The sequence below is a fragment of the Nilaparvata lugens genome, chromosome 3 (assembly GCF_014356525.2).
Source record: "Nilaparvata lugens isolate BPH chromosome 3, ASM1435652v1, whole genome shotgun sequence".
Lineage (NCBI taxonomy): Eukaryota > Metazoa > Arthropoda > Insecta > Hemiptera > Delphacidae > Nilaparvata > Nilaparvata lugens.
The window spans coordinates 81751848-81767225 of record NC_052506.1 but is presented as its reverse complement, the minus strand read 5'-3'; the positions used below and the strand labels follow the sequence as shown (position 1 = coordinate 81767225).

General features: G+C 33.0%; 1 protein-coding gene across 2 annotated transcripts in view; it reads right to left on the bottom strand.

Moving 5' to 3' along the window:
* LOC111057871 (ADP-ribosylation factor-like protein 5B) overlaps positions 1–15378 on the bottom strand; it is a 36514-nt gene that overhangs the window by 13543 nt on the left and 7593 nt on the right. The window contains exons 1-2 of one of the 2 annotated variants that reach the window (XM_039424782.1): positions 14189–14508; positions 4481–4578 (exon numbers count right to left, since the gene is read on the bottom strand). In XM_039424782.1, the coding sequence (XP_039280716.1) occupies positions 4481–4526 (46 nt within the window). In that variant the 5' untranslated portion in view covers positions 4527–4578; positions 14189–14508. Of the gene's footprint in view, positions 1–4480; positions 4579–14188; positions 14509–15378 lie in introns of those variants that run through there. The other variant, XM_039424781.1, reaches the window with a different exon arrangement.

The window sequence follows — 15378 nt, the reverse complement described above, 5'->3', positions numbered from 1 at the left end:
TAGTCAAGACAAGACTAGTCACGTTTAGTCACAATGCTTCACATTGTTACTTATGACGCAACTCACACTGATTAGTCATTGCAATTAGACATGTATTCATAAGCAACTATGTGAAGTATTGTGACTAAACGTGACTAGTCTTGTCTTGACTAATCGGTGTGTGCCCAGTCTTAGTCATTGCAATTAGACACGTCTTCATAAGCAACTATTTGAAGTATTGTGACTGAACGTGTCTGATCATGTCTTTTCTTGTCTAACTGGTGTGTGCCTAGCCTTAATGTTATTTCAAAACACAACCTATTCATAAACATCATTCATTATAGACGAGGAATGTAGAAACGGCAAGTTACTTTACGTCACCTTCCATTCACACAAAAATGTTTTGTAATATGACGTTTTGAAAACCACTGGCCGCCAGTAACTAGCCATCTCTACTTTCCCAGTCTATAAGCCACTTTAGGGCACAAAGCCCTAAAGCCGTGGTCTAGTGGATAGAGTGCTTGCGTAGCAGCACAGAGATCCCGGGTTCAAACCCTCTCAATACCAAAAGTTTTTTAAACAGATCATTCCCGTGTTATCGGATGGACACGTTAAACTGTCGGTCCCGGCTGAAGTATGACAGTCGTAAGGCCCATTGACGGCTTAAATTATATATTCAGGCGGTGGGACCTTCCCGCAAGGGACTCCCCACCAACAAAAGCCATACGAATTTACTTTAGGGCACAAAAGTCAAAAATCGACAGACATGCTGTAAATCAGCAATAAGATCAATTCTTATCCGAACTGGAATCACATGCAATTTACTAATGCAAGTTGATTATCCAAACTAGAAACCAAATTAGCGTTTTTATTAGCCATAGGTTACTCATACTATAGCCTGGTTTACACTAGTAGAGTTAGTGGTCGAGTAACTGAAATACTAACTCTACCGAGCTAATTCTACTCTACTTACTTGGTCGAGTAACTGTTTTCACTACAATTGAGAATAGTAGGTAAAGTGTGTTGTCTAGTGAACAAAACTAACCTTAAAATGTCAATACTCTACTCTACTCTTCTAGCTCGAGACTGTTTTCATTAGCATTAGTAGTGGTAGAGTAGAGTTAGCTCGAATACTTTAGGGCACAAACTAGTTTCATAGCGGTAGTGGGGGAAGGCAAGTGGAAGAGTACTATCCCATCCTACTCTACTAGAAACTAGTGACTCTACTCTACCATGAACGTTTTCATAGGAAGAGTTCACAAGATTGTTAGTACTTGCCCAGAAAACTCTACCACTAACTCTACTAATGAAAACCAGGCTTATGAGATATAATAACAGTCCATAATTAGTTGATAAGATTGAATCTAATAAAAAAAATCTATTTCAATTCGAATAAAAATCGCATTAGATCAGGCAAATTCATTGAAACTTTATCAATGCATCATGAATAATATCAAGATCAAATTGATAGTTTTTTTTGTAGGTTGTACAATAATTATTTATTCAAAATGATGTACACTATTGTCTGGCAAATTGATCAGTAAAATAAGATAAGAGATTGAATTGACAATGTACGTATGTAGTCTATATATTATCAGGCACATGAATCACGGGGTTTATGAAACCAATCTCGTGACTATGATGACGTCAATTTTTGCCATGATTAAAAGATTCATATCATTTTCAAAACCATCACATTTCTTCTCTCTCAGCAACAATATTTTTAAACAAATTGCATCCTCCTCTGATACAAACGTAACGAGCTCCGGTTCGCGAGTCTTTCATTATGTTCATGATTTAGTTTACATTCGGTAGCTCTGTCAATGAGAGATTAATAGAATGACGTCATAGGAACGTCAGTTTCTATTTACTCAGGAAGTGAAAGCGTATGACGTTCAACACATTCATTGCGTTGACATAGCTCAGTTTTCTATGGAAGTGATCAACTTTTTTCTGAGGATGATGCCATCATAAGCCCTAGGCTTGTGCGTGGGTGATGAGGATAAAATATTAAAGGACACATGAAATCAAAAATTTATTAAATAGGGAATAAAACATTTTTGTAGGTGAAGATGATACTCACATAAGCTCTAGGCTTGTGCGTGAGTGTTAATGATTTAAGATTAATGGACACATGTCGTTCAACTCACTTATTGGAAACAACATAATATTTAATAACAGTGAAACGTGTTTTTTCGGGTCATGATTGATTTAGGAGTTCCGACATTCTGACCCAGGTCTAAGATGTCCAAGGAATTGTATTAATATACTGTATTGTTTTCTGGGCTGTTACAATTTTCTTGTTTTTCTGTTTTTTATCTCATGCGCTACAGGCAGTAGTTTTTGTAATGTTTTAGCAATTTTAATTACTTAGACTAGACTCACAGCTTTTTATTTTACTTTTCTTCATACTAGTTTATTTTTATTATTTAATTTGATAATGTTTTTACCTTGTTAATTATACTTCGATTATCTGATCACACTATTGGATACTTGATCAGTATAATTTCCAAGATACTATTTAATTTCTATTTTTGTAATTTGCAATTTGAGGATAAAATAAATTCATTTATTCATTCATAATTAGGAACCTGTATTAATATACTGTACATGCAAATGTCTAATTCCAAATTGTATTATTTTATGTTGTATCCTATATGTTGAATATGCACGCTCAACTCTTTGTGAATAGGGCATTGCCCTGCTTACAAATAAACGTACTCTCAGTACCTTTTTTTGAAAAATTTTATCACAACATGTTTCGGACATTTATGCCATTTTCAAGTGATATGAAGTAAATAAATAAATATTATTGGAAGATTCTTAATTTGATCATATGTTAGTGTATTCATATGTTTTTATGAACTAGGACTGTAAATTTTGGGTTTAAATTTGCATGATTCTATCAAAAATGGGGTTATTGGTGTCTAATTGGATTAAGTTTATTATTTTATCTCTGTTTGATTTTGCTGCTTTATAAATATGAAATTCTTCTTTGTCATGCTCAACGAGAATAAAACACAGACTATGCACTTCACCCTTAGAGGTGGCTTAGATTGTGTGGATCCAATAAGCGATGTAAAATTTCTGGGGATATTCATTGACAGATATTTGACTTGGGAAGCTCATATTAATTATATATCAAGCAAACTTTTAAGAGTGATTTATCTGATCAGACAACTGAAAAATCATGTTCCAGATAATTATTTGAGATCGATATATTTTGGCTTTTTTCAGAGTATTGCAACATATGGCATACTACTGTGGGGAAATAGTAGTAGTCATGCAGAGAATATTTTATTATTGCAAAAGAAGGTGGTCAGGGTTTTAACTGATTCTCATAGACTAGCACACTGTAAGCCTCTTTTCGTCCAGCTTAGAATTATGACAATAGTGAATTTTTACATATATACTGTATCGTTGCATGTTAAAAAAAAAACTCATCCAATTTAAAATTAAGGCATCAAACTCATAGCTATAACACAAGAAATTGTCATAGGATTGATATTCCCTATCATAGGTTATCCAAAACAGCCAAAAGTTATGATACATTTCGTATAAAAATTTGCAATAAATTACCTACAGATTTAATATTAGAGACAGAAAAGAAATTTAAGACGAGATTATTGAATTGGCTTGTGATAAATCCTTTTTATAGTGTTGAAGAGTTCTTTGAGAGTGAAATAATTGTTGCTTAGAGTTAAGAGGTTTCTATTTGTATTTATATATTGTTCTAAAGGCTCAAGTTGTGCTGTAAGGAATATGTTTTGTACATTCAAATGAATATTATTAATGTATTTGAAAAATCCAATTGACTTACAGTTTACTTAGGTACTGTATTATTTTTAAGACTCAGTAATGTAATTTTGTATGTACAGTTGCTGTAAAATTTGATTTTATCTTTTGTCTTACTGTAATCAATATTTAACTTTGCCTATTGTTCTAAGAATTTAACGGCAATAAAATTATATTTTATTTCTTCTTTTTTATTCTCTTTATTTTTATATTACAAGTAGCCCTATACAGAAAAGAGATAAACGTACTCTCTTCTATTCTATTTTGTATCCTCTATCTGCTTTTAAAATTTTCTGTTTTTGCCATTAGAGAATTCCATTCATTCGATATTCAAATTTTACGACATGTTTTTTTGTAACATTTTACAGGTTTTCTCGATTCATACACTATCATGTTGTCAAAATTAAATGGATTCCCGTAGAAAAGTATAAGTTGTTCTTCAACAATGAAATAAATTTCTCTACAGCAGGCACCGTATTTTAAAAATATAGTATGCTATATGCTAGTATGCTACCTCGAAGAATGTATCCTAAAAATTTCAACTTCGGACAATCGAGTATGAATAAAAACATTTCCACAGTAATTTACTCAATTTTGATAACCTGGCAGTAGAAATGTCATTAGTCAAAGAGTAAAGAAACGTATGTAGGTTCTCTTTTATGTGATAAAATGTACCCGAAAGACCAGTTAGAAAACGTCAACTTACCCTCGTTGCCAAAAAGACTCCATATTTTGGAGAATAAAAGACCCATTATTGGCGACGCTACAGAAATCTGGTAAACTATCTTGTATCATTTGCAGCCACTGTAACAACAGAAAAAAGCTAAAATTAATATATTTTAATAATAATTATTATACAAATTACTAGTACTCTCATTATACATTTTCTTACATACAACTAGTTTCGAGCACTTAGGTCTCATTTTAAAGTGTCAAAAAAATTTATAATTAAGATTGATACGAGAGCATTGATATGATAACTCACATTTTTACTTTCCTTGCCCTATTACCATAGGTAAGGAAAGTATTGCTTTCCGAAAAAAATTAAGGTACCCCAATTTCTAAATTTCTATACCTTTCAAGGTCCCCAGAGTCCAAAAAAGTGGTTTTTGGGTATTGGTCTGTATGTGTGTGTGTGTGTGGTGTGTGTGTGTGTTGTGTGTGTGTGTGTGTGTGTGTGTGTGTGTGTGGTGTGTGTGTGTGTTGTGTGTGTGTGTCTGTATACACGATATATCATCTCCCAATTAACGGAATAACTTGAAATTTGGAACTCAAGGTCCTTACACTATAAGGATCGGACACGAACAATCTCGATCAAATGCAATTCAAGATGGCGGTTGAAATAGCGAAAATGTTGTCAAAAACAGGGTTTTTCGCGATTTTCTCGAAAACTGCTCCAACGATTTTGATAAAATTCATACCTAATATAGTCATTAATAAGTTCTATCAACTGCCACAAGTTCCATCTGTAAAAATTCCAGGAGCTTCGCCCATCTATGCAAAGTTTGATTTTAGATTCCCAATCAGGCTTCAGATACAATTTAAACAAAAAAAAAATTCATGTGGAAAAGATTCAGCATGAAAATCTCTACAATTGATGTTCAGTAACATTTCCACCTCAAATTGAAAATAAGCTCGAAATTCGAGGAAATAAGATTATTCAATTGCAAACTGTTGGCAACTGTTGATTCTATTAAATCATTCACTATGAAGAGATAGCAGACTTCGTGTGTCTGCAGCGCTATTGTCCTGTCACCAGCTGGCTCAGATCTTAGAATAGTAGACTTGAGATGCGCGTGAACACTAGCGTCAGGTGATCAATTTTCATAACGGCAAGGATAGTTGTGTGAGTGCGCCACACAAGATTTTTCTTTTAAATAGATGACTCGATTCCAAGTACATCTTCCTACTCAAAAAAATTGTCTAAGGCTGGCCACAGTAGACAACATGATAAACATGCATGCTTATCATGCACACACATACACATGTTTATCATGCATGTTTTGTTAATAGTGACATAAAATAGCAAACAATAAAAATAAATAAACCACTGGAAAATTACAATTTATAATGATAGAGAAATGAATTAGCCTCAAATAGAGCAGCGAAGAAACAATAAACAACAAAAATAGAGATACAAAAACCTAAACACGAAAACTTTTGCTCGAAGAGTTTCACTGAGATGACACAGTATGTATCATGCACCGTTAGTGACCGCCTAACTCAAATAAAGTTAGTAGCCTACTAAATTACTCACAAAATACCAACATTTTAAAAATGCACCACAAATATGTCAAATAAATCCATAAGTAAGTCTTCCAACGAGAACGAGTGAACAGACGACATCAAACTTCTTGGCGACTCATACCTAACTTCAAGGGTGAGGCCACACGAGCGTTTTTTCAGGCGTTTTAGAGACGAGTCGGCAGGGTAGGAAGCTCTCCGATTGGCTGATTGGGTTGGCAGCTAATTTGCGAACGAAGCCAACCGAACAACTTCCTGCCCTGTCGACTCATCTGAAAAACGCCTGAAAAAACGCTCGTGTGGTCTCGCTCTTCAAGAAATGTGTCTATGGTTAAAGCTGGAGTATCAAAGTAACTACAGTACTACGTAATAACATAGAGAAAAGATAGCATAAGAAGATATCCCATGGTATCATGTTCCAAATTTCAAGCCGATTTTTGTTAACTCAAGTCGATTACAGTCTATTATTACTGGTTTGTTGGGGTGAGAGTGTAAGAACGGCACAGTATGGGAGAATACCAGCTTCAAATAGCTTCAAGAAAAATCTGGTGTGGCGCACTCACACAACTTTCCTTGCCGTTATGAAAATTGATCACCTGACGCTAGTGTTCCCGCGCATCTCAAGTCTACTATTCAAAGATTTGAGCCAGCTGGTGACAGGGCAATAACGCTGGAGACACACATGAGGTCTGCTATCTCTTCATAGTGAATGATTTAATAGAATCAACAATAATTTGCAATTGAATAATCACATTTTCTCAAATTTAAAGCTTATTTTCAATTTTAGGTGAAAATGTTACTAAACATTAATTGTAGAGATTTTCATGCTCAATCTACTCCACTTGATTTTTTTTGTCTCAATTGTATCTGAAGCCTGATAATTGGGATTCTATCTGCATTGATGGGGCGCAGCTCCTGAAATTTTTACAGATATGGGACTTGTGGCAGTTGATAGAGCTTATCAATGACTATTTTAGGTATGAATTTGATCAAAATCGTTGGAGCCGTTTCCGAGAAAATGACGAAAACCCCTGTTTTTGACAACATTTTAGCCATTTTAGCCGCCATCTTGAATTGCATTTGATCGAAATTGTTCGTGTCGGATCCTTATAGTGAAAGGACCTTAAGTTCCAAATTTCAAGTCATTCCGTCAATTGGGAGATGAGATATCGTGTACACAGATGCACATACACTCATACATACACACACACACACACACACCACACACACACACACACACACACACACATACATACATACACACACACATATACAGACCAATACCCAAAAACCAGTTTTTTTGACTCAGGGGACCTTGAAACGTATAGAAATTTAGAAATTGGGATACCTTAATTTTTTTCGGAAAGCAATACTTTCCTTACCTATGGTAATAGGGCATGGAAAGTAATAACACAATGGTATAGGTCGTTCATGTTCCAAATTTCAAGCAGATTTTTGTTAGCTCAAGCCGATTTTTGTTAACTCAAGCCGATTACAGTCTATTATTACTGGTTTGTTGGGGTGAGAGTGTAAGAACGGCACAGTATGGGAGAATACCAGCTTCAAATAGCTTCAAGAAGACTAACTACTAGGACTATGGGCTTGAGTTAACAGTGACATTTGGAACATAAACGTTTTATACAATGGGATATCTTCTTTTATACAATATTTTCTTTATGGCACTACTCAGTTAGTATTCTAATATTGAAAAAATGAAGAAAAACACAAGAATATGCGCTGTTAGCATACATTCAATTCTCAGTTACGTAACAGATAGAGTTGAAAAACAGCCAAGACTTTGGCAACAGTCTTCAAACTTTGATGAGAGACTACCAGCGTCATATAGCTTCACACTAGTAGTTATGTGAACAGTAGACCTCACGCAGTATTCTCATCCACAAGTACCAGATGTCAACTGTTTTAAATGTTAACAAACTCAGTTCACGTTTGAATTTGTATTTCATATGATATAATTCATCCAGTTCCGTGATGATCTTTCTATCTGATGAAAATTAATTTTTTAGAATAAAAAATATTATAATTTCTCCAGCATTATTTAGTTCATTTGTTTATTTTTATTCAACTATTAAATTAGTTTTTTCGAATGTGAGAATATTGATACTGATGGGCACGCATAACTGCAAAACAAAATATTGAAACCAAAGACCGTAAAGCTGCGATTAGACCAAATTTATTAAATAAATGTTAAACTCAATCCTTTTAGATTATATTAGATTGAACATAACTTATCATACACATGATGAACATATGTGTTTGTCAAATTCCGTTCAATCTAATAGAATCTATAAGGATTACGTTATAACCATTTTGTTAATAACTTTGGTGTAAACCCAGCTTAAAGATGCATACCTCTTTAATGTCTTTGATTGAAACTATAGACCTTATACAAATACAGTAATAGACTATCTTCTCCACACATCTGTGTAATCAAGCACTTGTCAGCTGATTTATGATGAATAATTCTATAGTCTGATTTATACTCTAATATTGGTGTATGAAGGAGGCTCTTTTTTCCTTTTATATTATCCTTGAAATGAAAAATTTCCAAAAACCTTGTATATACGTCGACGCGCAATTTAAAAAGGAACATACCTGTCAAATTTCATGAAAATCTATTACCGCGTTTCGCCGTAAATGCGCAACATATAAATATATAAACATTTAAACATTAAGGGAGATGCTAAACGGTTGACTTGAATCATAGACCTCACTTCGTTCGGTCAAAAAAAGAACTGGTAGGACTATCGACTTGAGTTAACAGTGAAATTTTAAATATAAACGCTTCATGGGCTATCTTCTAATGCTATATTTTCTCTATGGTATCACCATAAACGATACAGTGTCACCCACAAAATGATACAGTATCACCACACATTAATATTGAGAAAAATGAAGCAAACCATAGAAATATGCGCTGTAAGCATACATTCAATTCTTATTTACGTAACTGATAGAGTTGAAAAACAGCCAAGACTTTGGCAACAGTCTTCAATCTTTGATAAATAGCTTAACATTACTTCGAGTATGACGTTTCAATTCAAGTATTTTCTAAGTAAGTGCAATATTTCTAATGTTTTTAATTTATTGTGATACATTCTGTAATTTATTTAGAGTATAAAATCAACCTTCAAAATTCAAAATTTTAAATCATCATTCTTGGACCGAAAATCAAGTGACGAAGCAGTGTGTGATTACATAAACTTATCTCTTTTGGACAACATCAACATTTTATCAAAATTTTTGGAGAGAAATAGTACAGGCTCAGCCTAGTTTTTCCTCCAATTTCATAATTGTATTATGATTATAGTATTTTATACAATAAATGAATAAATAAATAAATAAATAATAGTATTTTGATCAGACTTTCAAATTATTCGTTTTTCGAAATTTTCCGTTATTTACGAATATTTCAGGCTTTACAATATTATTACTTGTTGTCTTTATTCTGTTTTTTTTTTTACATACAGTATTCAACAATTCATCCCTGAAACATTCAAACTGTCAATTATGCTGAGAAACAAATCGGCTATCATCAATACGACGCTTGACTCTTGACCTCATACAAACTCAACCCCCCCCCCCCCCCACTAACACCAACACGCACAAATATTTGTTCAGCTATCAATGGAAGAGACGACGTACATTGAACCATTCAATAGCATGCTGTATATTCTTGAAGCATCAAGACATTAAAAACAGCTGTTCGTATTTCCATGATGATAATAAAGACGAACGACATTGCTACAACATTTTTTATTAAGTTTATAGACAGCCATAAATTAACACTGACAGAATAAAAAAGGCAATGAAAAATATTAGAGATACTTGAAGAGAGATTCACTTAAAACTGTCAGCATTTCTTATAAATATTATGCTTCCCATTTGACCAATACTGACAGTTCAAGTTAATCTTCGTATAGTTCAACTAATTTTGAGAGAAGAAAAGCTAGACAAGGAGTGAGTTTTGAATACATAACTTACTAGTAGTTCTGTGAACAGTAGACCTCACGCAGTTTTCTCATCCACAAGTATCTGATGTCACCTGTTCTACACCTTTTCCAACTGTATTTGAGAAAGTATCAATTGTAATTGAGAATAGTCAATTGTATTTGAGAAAACGTCAGATGTAAATGAGAATAGTGAATTTTATTTGAGAAAGTATCATTTCAATTTGAGAACATACGATTTGAAATCGAGAAGTTGTCAGTTGTAATTGGGAAATGATTTTAAAAAACCAGTACTTCCAGTACTTATATTTTTCATAACTGTACTCATAAAAAATAATATCATATTTAATATTCCAATAAAACGTTTAGTTTTTGAATGAAACATTATCTTCAAGCCCCAAAATTTATTGAAGAATTGCCGAATCAAGAGATTCAATTGATTGATGATAAAGTTCAATTGCGCCATAAGCATAGACAATTTGATCTTCATCGAGTGCAATGTTTCACAAAATGTTTGGATAAAAGTCGCGTTGCCAATACGTACAAAGAAAAAATTCTCATTAATCATCCGTAAACAGTACAGAGAAATACTTTCACCATTGAAAATATTAATTTTCCCCAATGCAAAGCCCATGATAGTAATTGAAATACTGTGTACATAGTACAGTATCCTTTCCTGCTCAAATCAAACCTGCACTGTAGGCTACAGAAGAGCCACATGTCAATTGGAAAATTTTCTCATTTTCAATTGATATCTTCTCATTTACATTTGCCGATTTCTCAAATACAATTCACTATTCTCAATTACATGTGATGACTTCCCAAATACAATTGACTATTCTCATCTACATTTGACATTATCTCAATTACAAGTGACTATTCTCAAATACAATTGATACTTTCTCGAATTAACTTGATACTTTCTCAAATTTAATTGGAAAAGGTGCAGTTAATTCAGTTGAATCACAATTCACAGTTGAATCATAATTTACTCTTAAAAACTGTTATTTGTTTTCTCCTAGATAAAAAACTCACTTAAGTCAATAAACTCAGTTCACGTTTTAATTTGTATCCCATATGATGATTTATCCAGTTTCGTGATAATCTTTCCATCTGATAAAAATATTTCTCAACTATTTTGAAATTAGTTTTTTCAATCAGGAATATCTTCAGCATCATTCAGTTCATTTAATCATTTTCTATTTTATTTTCAATCACCTATTAAATTTGTTTTTCAAATGTGAGAATATTGATACTGATGGGCACGCATCATAAAAAATATTGAAACCCTACCTTATAGAGATAGACATCTGTGTAATGCATGCAATGAATAATCCACTTGTCAGCTGATTGATTATGAATAATTCTATAGTCTGATTGATCCTATCTTCAAAGTAGATGATATATATATATAGTGATATCAGAGTATGAAGAAATTCCTTTTCTTTTCATATTATCCTTAAAATGCAAAATTTTAAAAAGCCTTGTGTATACATCGACGCGCAGTTGAAAAATGAATATTCCTGCCAAATCTCATCGAATTCTATTAATGCGTTTGGTCATAATCGCGTTACATACAGACAGACAAAAGCAAATTGAGTTGAAACATAGACCTCACTACGTTCGGTCAATAAGAAAGAGAGAAAGTAGAGTATCCAAGTGAGAGAGTTTTGAAGTTAATCTTTGTATAGCTCAACTCATTTTGAGAGAAGAAAGAAGAAAGACAATTCGGAAACGGAAAGATTCTTGGATACATGAGTTACGTGAGAGAGAAAGTAGAAGATTCAAGTGAGAAAGAGCGGCATCTAAAGTGATTTTCACTTTAAACTGTCAGCATTCCTAATGGACAACATCAATACTACCCATTCAGTCAATGCTGACAGTTTGATGTGCATCTCTCTACAATTTATAGATAGTTATAGGAAAATGAAATTAGCATCAAGATGAAAAGAGAGAAAAAGTGTGAAAGTGTTAGAGTGAGTGAGAGAGAAGCAGTGAGAGCACAGAGTGTACAATGTAACAATTACATTCTATACTCTCTCTTTATGTGGGAGAACGCAATTGGAAAAGATATCTGCTTTAGCAATAAATTAACTCTGTCATAATGATACTAGAAAATGAACTATTCATCTCAATGTATACTGTTGACTGTTGTACAGTTATTTAAATGAAATTGGTACATTGAACTGATGACAAATACAATTCGGAAATAGAAATACTAGTTAATCGAGTTCAAAGAAAAAATAGTAAACAAAAAATTACGTCAAGCAGGTGAAATAGTTCAAGTTCAATGCATTCAATAGATCAATGGCAATGAGTAGTTTCTGCTCTGTAGAATGACTCAGTCTTCTCAACTTTTTTTATATTGGGTCAGCAATTGGAGAAAGAAAATTTGAACCAGCAAAAATGAAATCAATTATTGAAAGCTAGATTAATGATTATAATTAGAGTATGTTATCAGTAATGACCATTCATGATGAGATTTAATTGATGATTTTACGATAAAATTGTACAGTTGGCCGCCTACACAGTAATATTCAAGTTGGTCAAGGGTAAACAAATAATTAAAACTATAATATTCATTCATAATAACAAAATAACTGGGACCACAAATTTGAAAAAAAAATGTTTTTCAGTTGAGAAGAATTGTAAAAAAAACTTTGGAAACAAACGTTCAATAAATCTAAATTTGGGAGAGAAATAGTACAAGGAGTAGTTTTTCTTTGGTTTTTCTCTCCCAATCAGTGCTTCTTTGTGAAAAATATAAATAAATAAATAAAAAAATAATAAAATAGTTTTCAATTAGAAGGGGAAAAAAATTTGTGTTTTAAAACTAAATGAACATTCTATTTTTTAGCTGAGGGGGTTGCTCAAATCACAGATTAAATAAGTAATATTTACTTCCTTTATGCTCAAATGAATCTTAGGTTTGAGCATGCAATGATGATGTTATGAGAGATGAACGGATCTAGTTTGAAGCTGAAAGCTGTCAATTAGTGAACTTTGGTAGAAGTCTGAATTTCTAAATTAAACAGTGATGAGTTGTGCATCATAAATAATGAGTGAATAATAAAAAAAATAATTGTCAGGTCTCAAGAATAATCTTCTTAATAAATTGGTAAGTTCATTCAAACCATCAGCTCCAAAAGTTTTGTAGTATGAAGTTATTTTTATGTTTTAGAAAAGAATATTATGATCACCCAGACACATTTTATTATAGTGGGATATCATAATTAGAATCAAGTTTAGTATAAACTAGCCGTCAGGCTAGCTTCGCTCGCCATATCCGTCTAGCCAGGGGGCTCCGCCCCCTGGACCCCCGACTGGATCGTCTAAGAATGAGATCTCGCTTCGCTCGCCTGCATTTTTCATTTGAGCATTTTTATCATGTTGGGACGATCCAGTCGGGGGTCCAGACTAAACGTCTGGCTAAACGGATATGGCGAGCGAAGCGAGTAGCTCTTATTGAAGTAGCAGTGCCCAATCAATTTTTCCGCGATAAATGCATTTCAATCTTCAACTTGGTGCCAACCTAACAAAGTCAACTCAACTTAATGCCAACCTGACAAAATTATTAATTAAGTTACAGTTAACAACTGTTTCGAAGAGGTACTCTCTCTAGATTATAGTTCTATATCTACATATGGTATGGACATTTTTCAATTATAATTAAGAGAATAAGAAGAATATACATGCTAAAAGACGAACTTTAAATCATTAAAAACCACCCTTACAGTTAAAATATTGCCAAAAGATTTCTTAGTGCGCCACTAAAGGGCCAACTGAAGATACCTACCAAATTTGAACGTTTTTGGTCCGGTAGATTTTTAGTTCTGCGAGTGAGTGAGTCAGTCAGTGAGTGAGTGCCATTTCGCTTTTATATATATATATATATATATATATATATATATATATATATATATATATATATATATATATATATATATAATATATATATATATTAGGTAGCAACTTTTGTAAGTATAATATAATAATATTATGTATTAATTTGTTAATTTGTGAATAAACAAACTCCTCTGGAATTGAAGTATACTTTCACACAAACAAATTTTCAAACTCATACAGGATTTTCAATAGAAGCATATGTTTAACATAAACTAACATGCAAATAAAATACGGTAAGAATTTTCGAGAACATAAAATAACATGCAAATGAAGTACGGTTAGAATTTTCCAGAAACCTTTTAGTATCACAATAATGTATGCAGACCTGGTGAACAGGAGCTTCTCGACTACACTAAAGGAAAAAAATTCTTCCAAAACACAATTGAATAAAATCACCATAGTTCAGAGCCTGTGATATGGAATGTGATAAGACACGTAGAGCATATCTAGAGATAGTAGCTCTAGCATTTCATCAATTTGATGGGTGACTGAATGGTTATCATTGAATACGCATGCTCTATCAACAGGCTGGAGAAAGTATGATTGGCAACCGAATAAATAATTTCAATGTATGATGAATACTGAATTAAACCACAGAGTATGATGTAAACTGAGCTAAATGTATACTGAGTTAACCACAGAGTTTAAAGAGAGAGTAGTAGCAATTTCAACTAGACTGGAAAGTCACAAACTGAATGGAAGTCAGAGAGAGAGAGTCTATAATGCAATAGTGAGCTCAAGAGACTGGTGGTTGTTTTGTTAGTGGAGGAATTAAAAAACTACCTTCAATGGAAAACCTTCAAATTCGGACACTTTACTAGGACTACACCTCACTCTGTGTACTCTGTGATTGAAAATAGACTACACTATAATTTCATGACAATAAATAACAAATACGAATGGATTAATAGTGAATCTTTTAGGGCCGGTTTCCGAGCTCGGGATTTAGGTAAATTCTACACTTTAAACAGATGGAGTCAGAAAATTGGCTTTCCGAAACGGGGCGTAGTCGAAGTCATAGTCAAAGTCACGTTTAAATTATATTTCGAAAAAAACTAGAAAATTGAACAGTGAACACAAAACAAAATAAGGAGAAAATAGTGTAAAATTTCAGTTATTTTGAATTATTTAGGAATTCATTTCGTCAAGGAAACACCTTTACAATTACCGGTATAGAAATGAGAAAATAAATATTTATTTTGCTGCAACTATTTACTGCGACTACGCCCCGTTTTGGAAAGCAAATTTTCTGACTCCAGCTGTTTAAAGTCTAGAATTTACCTGAATCCCAAGCTCGGAAACTGGTCCATGATATTTTTGTCATTACAAACTCAGTAGCGCGTTACATCTTCAATGAAACGCTACTTCTTTTCTTCAATGAAAGTCATAAACATAAAAGCATTAATATTGCTAAGTTTGTTGAATAAGATTGATATTGTGGAACTTTTCCATAATTGAAAAAACACAGTTTCTCCAATTTCAATTG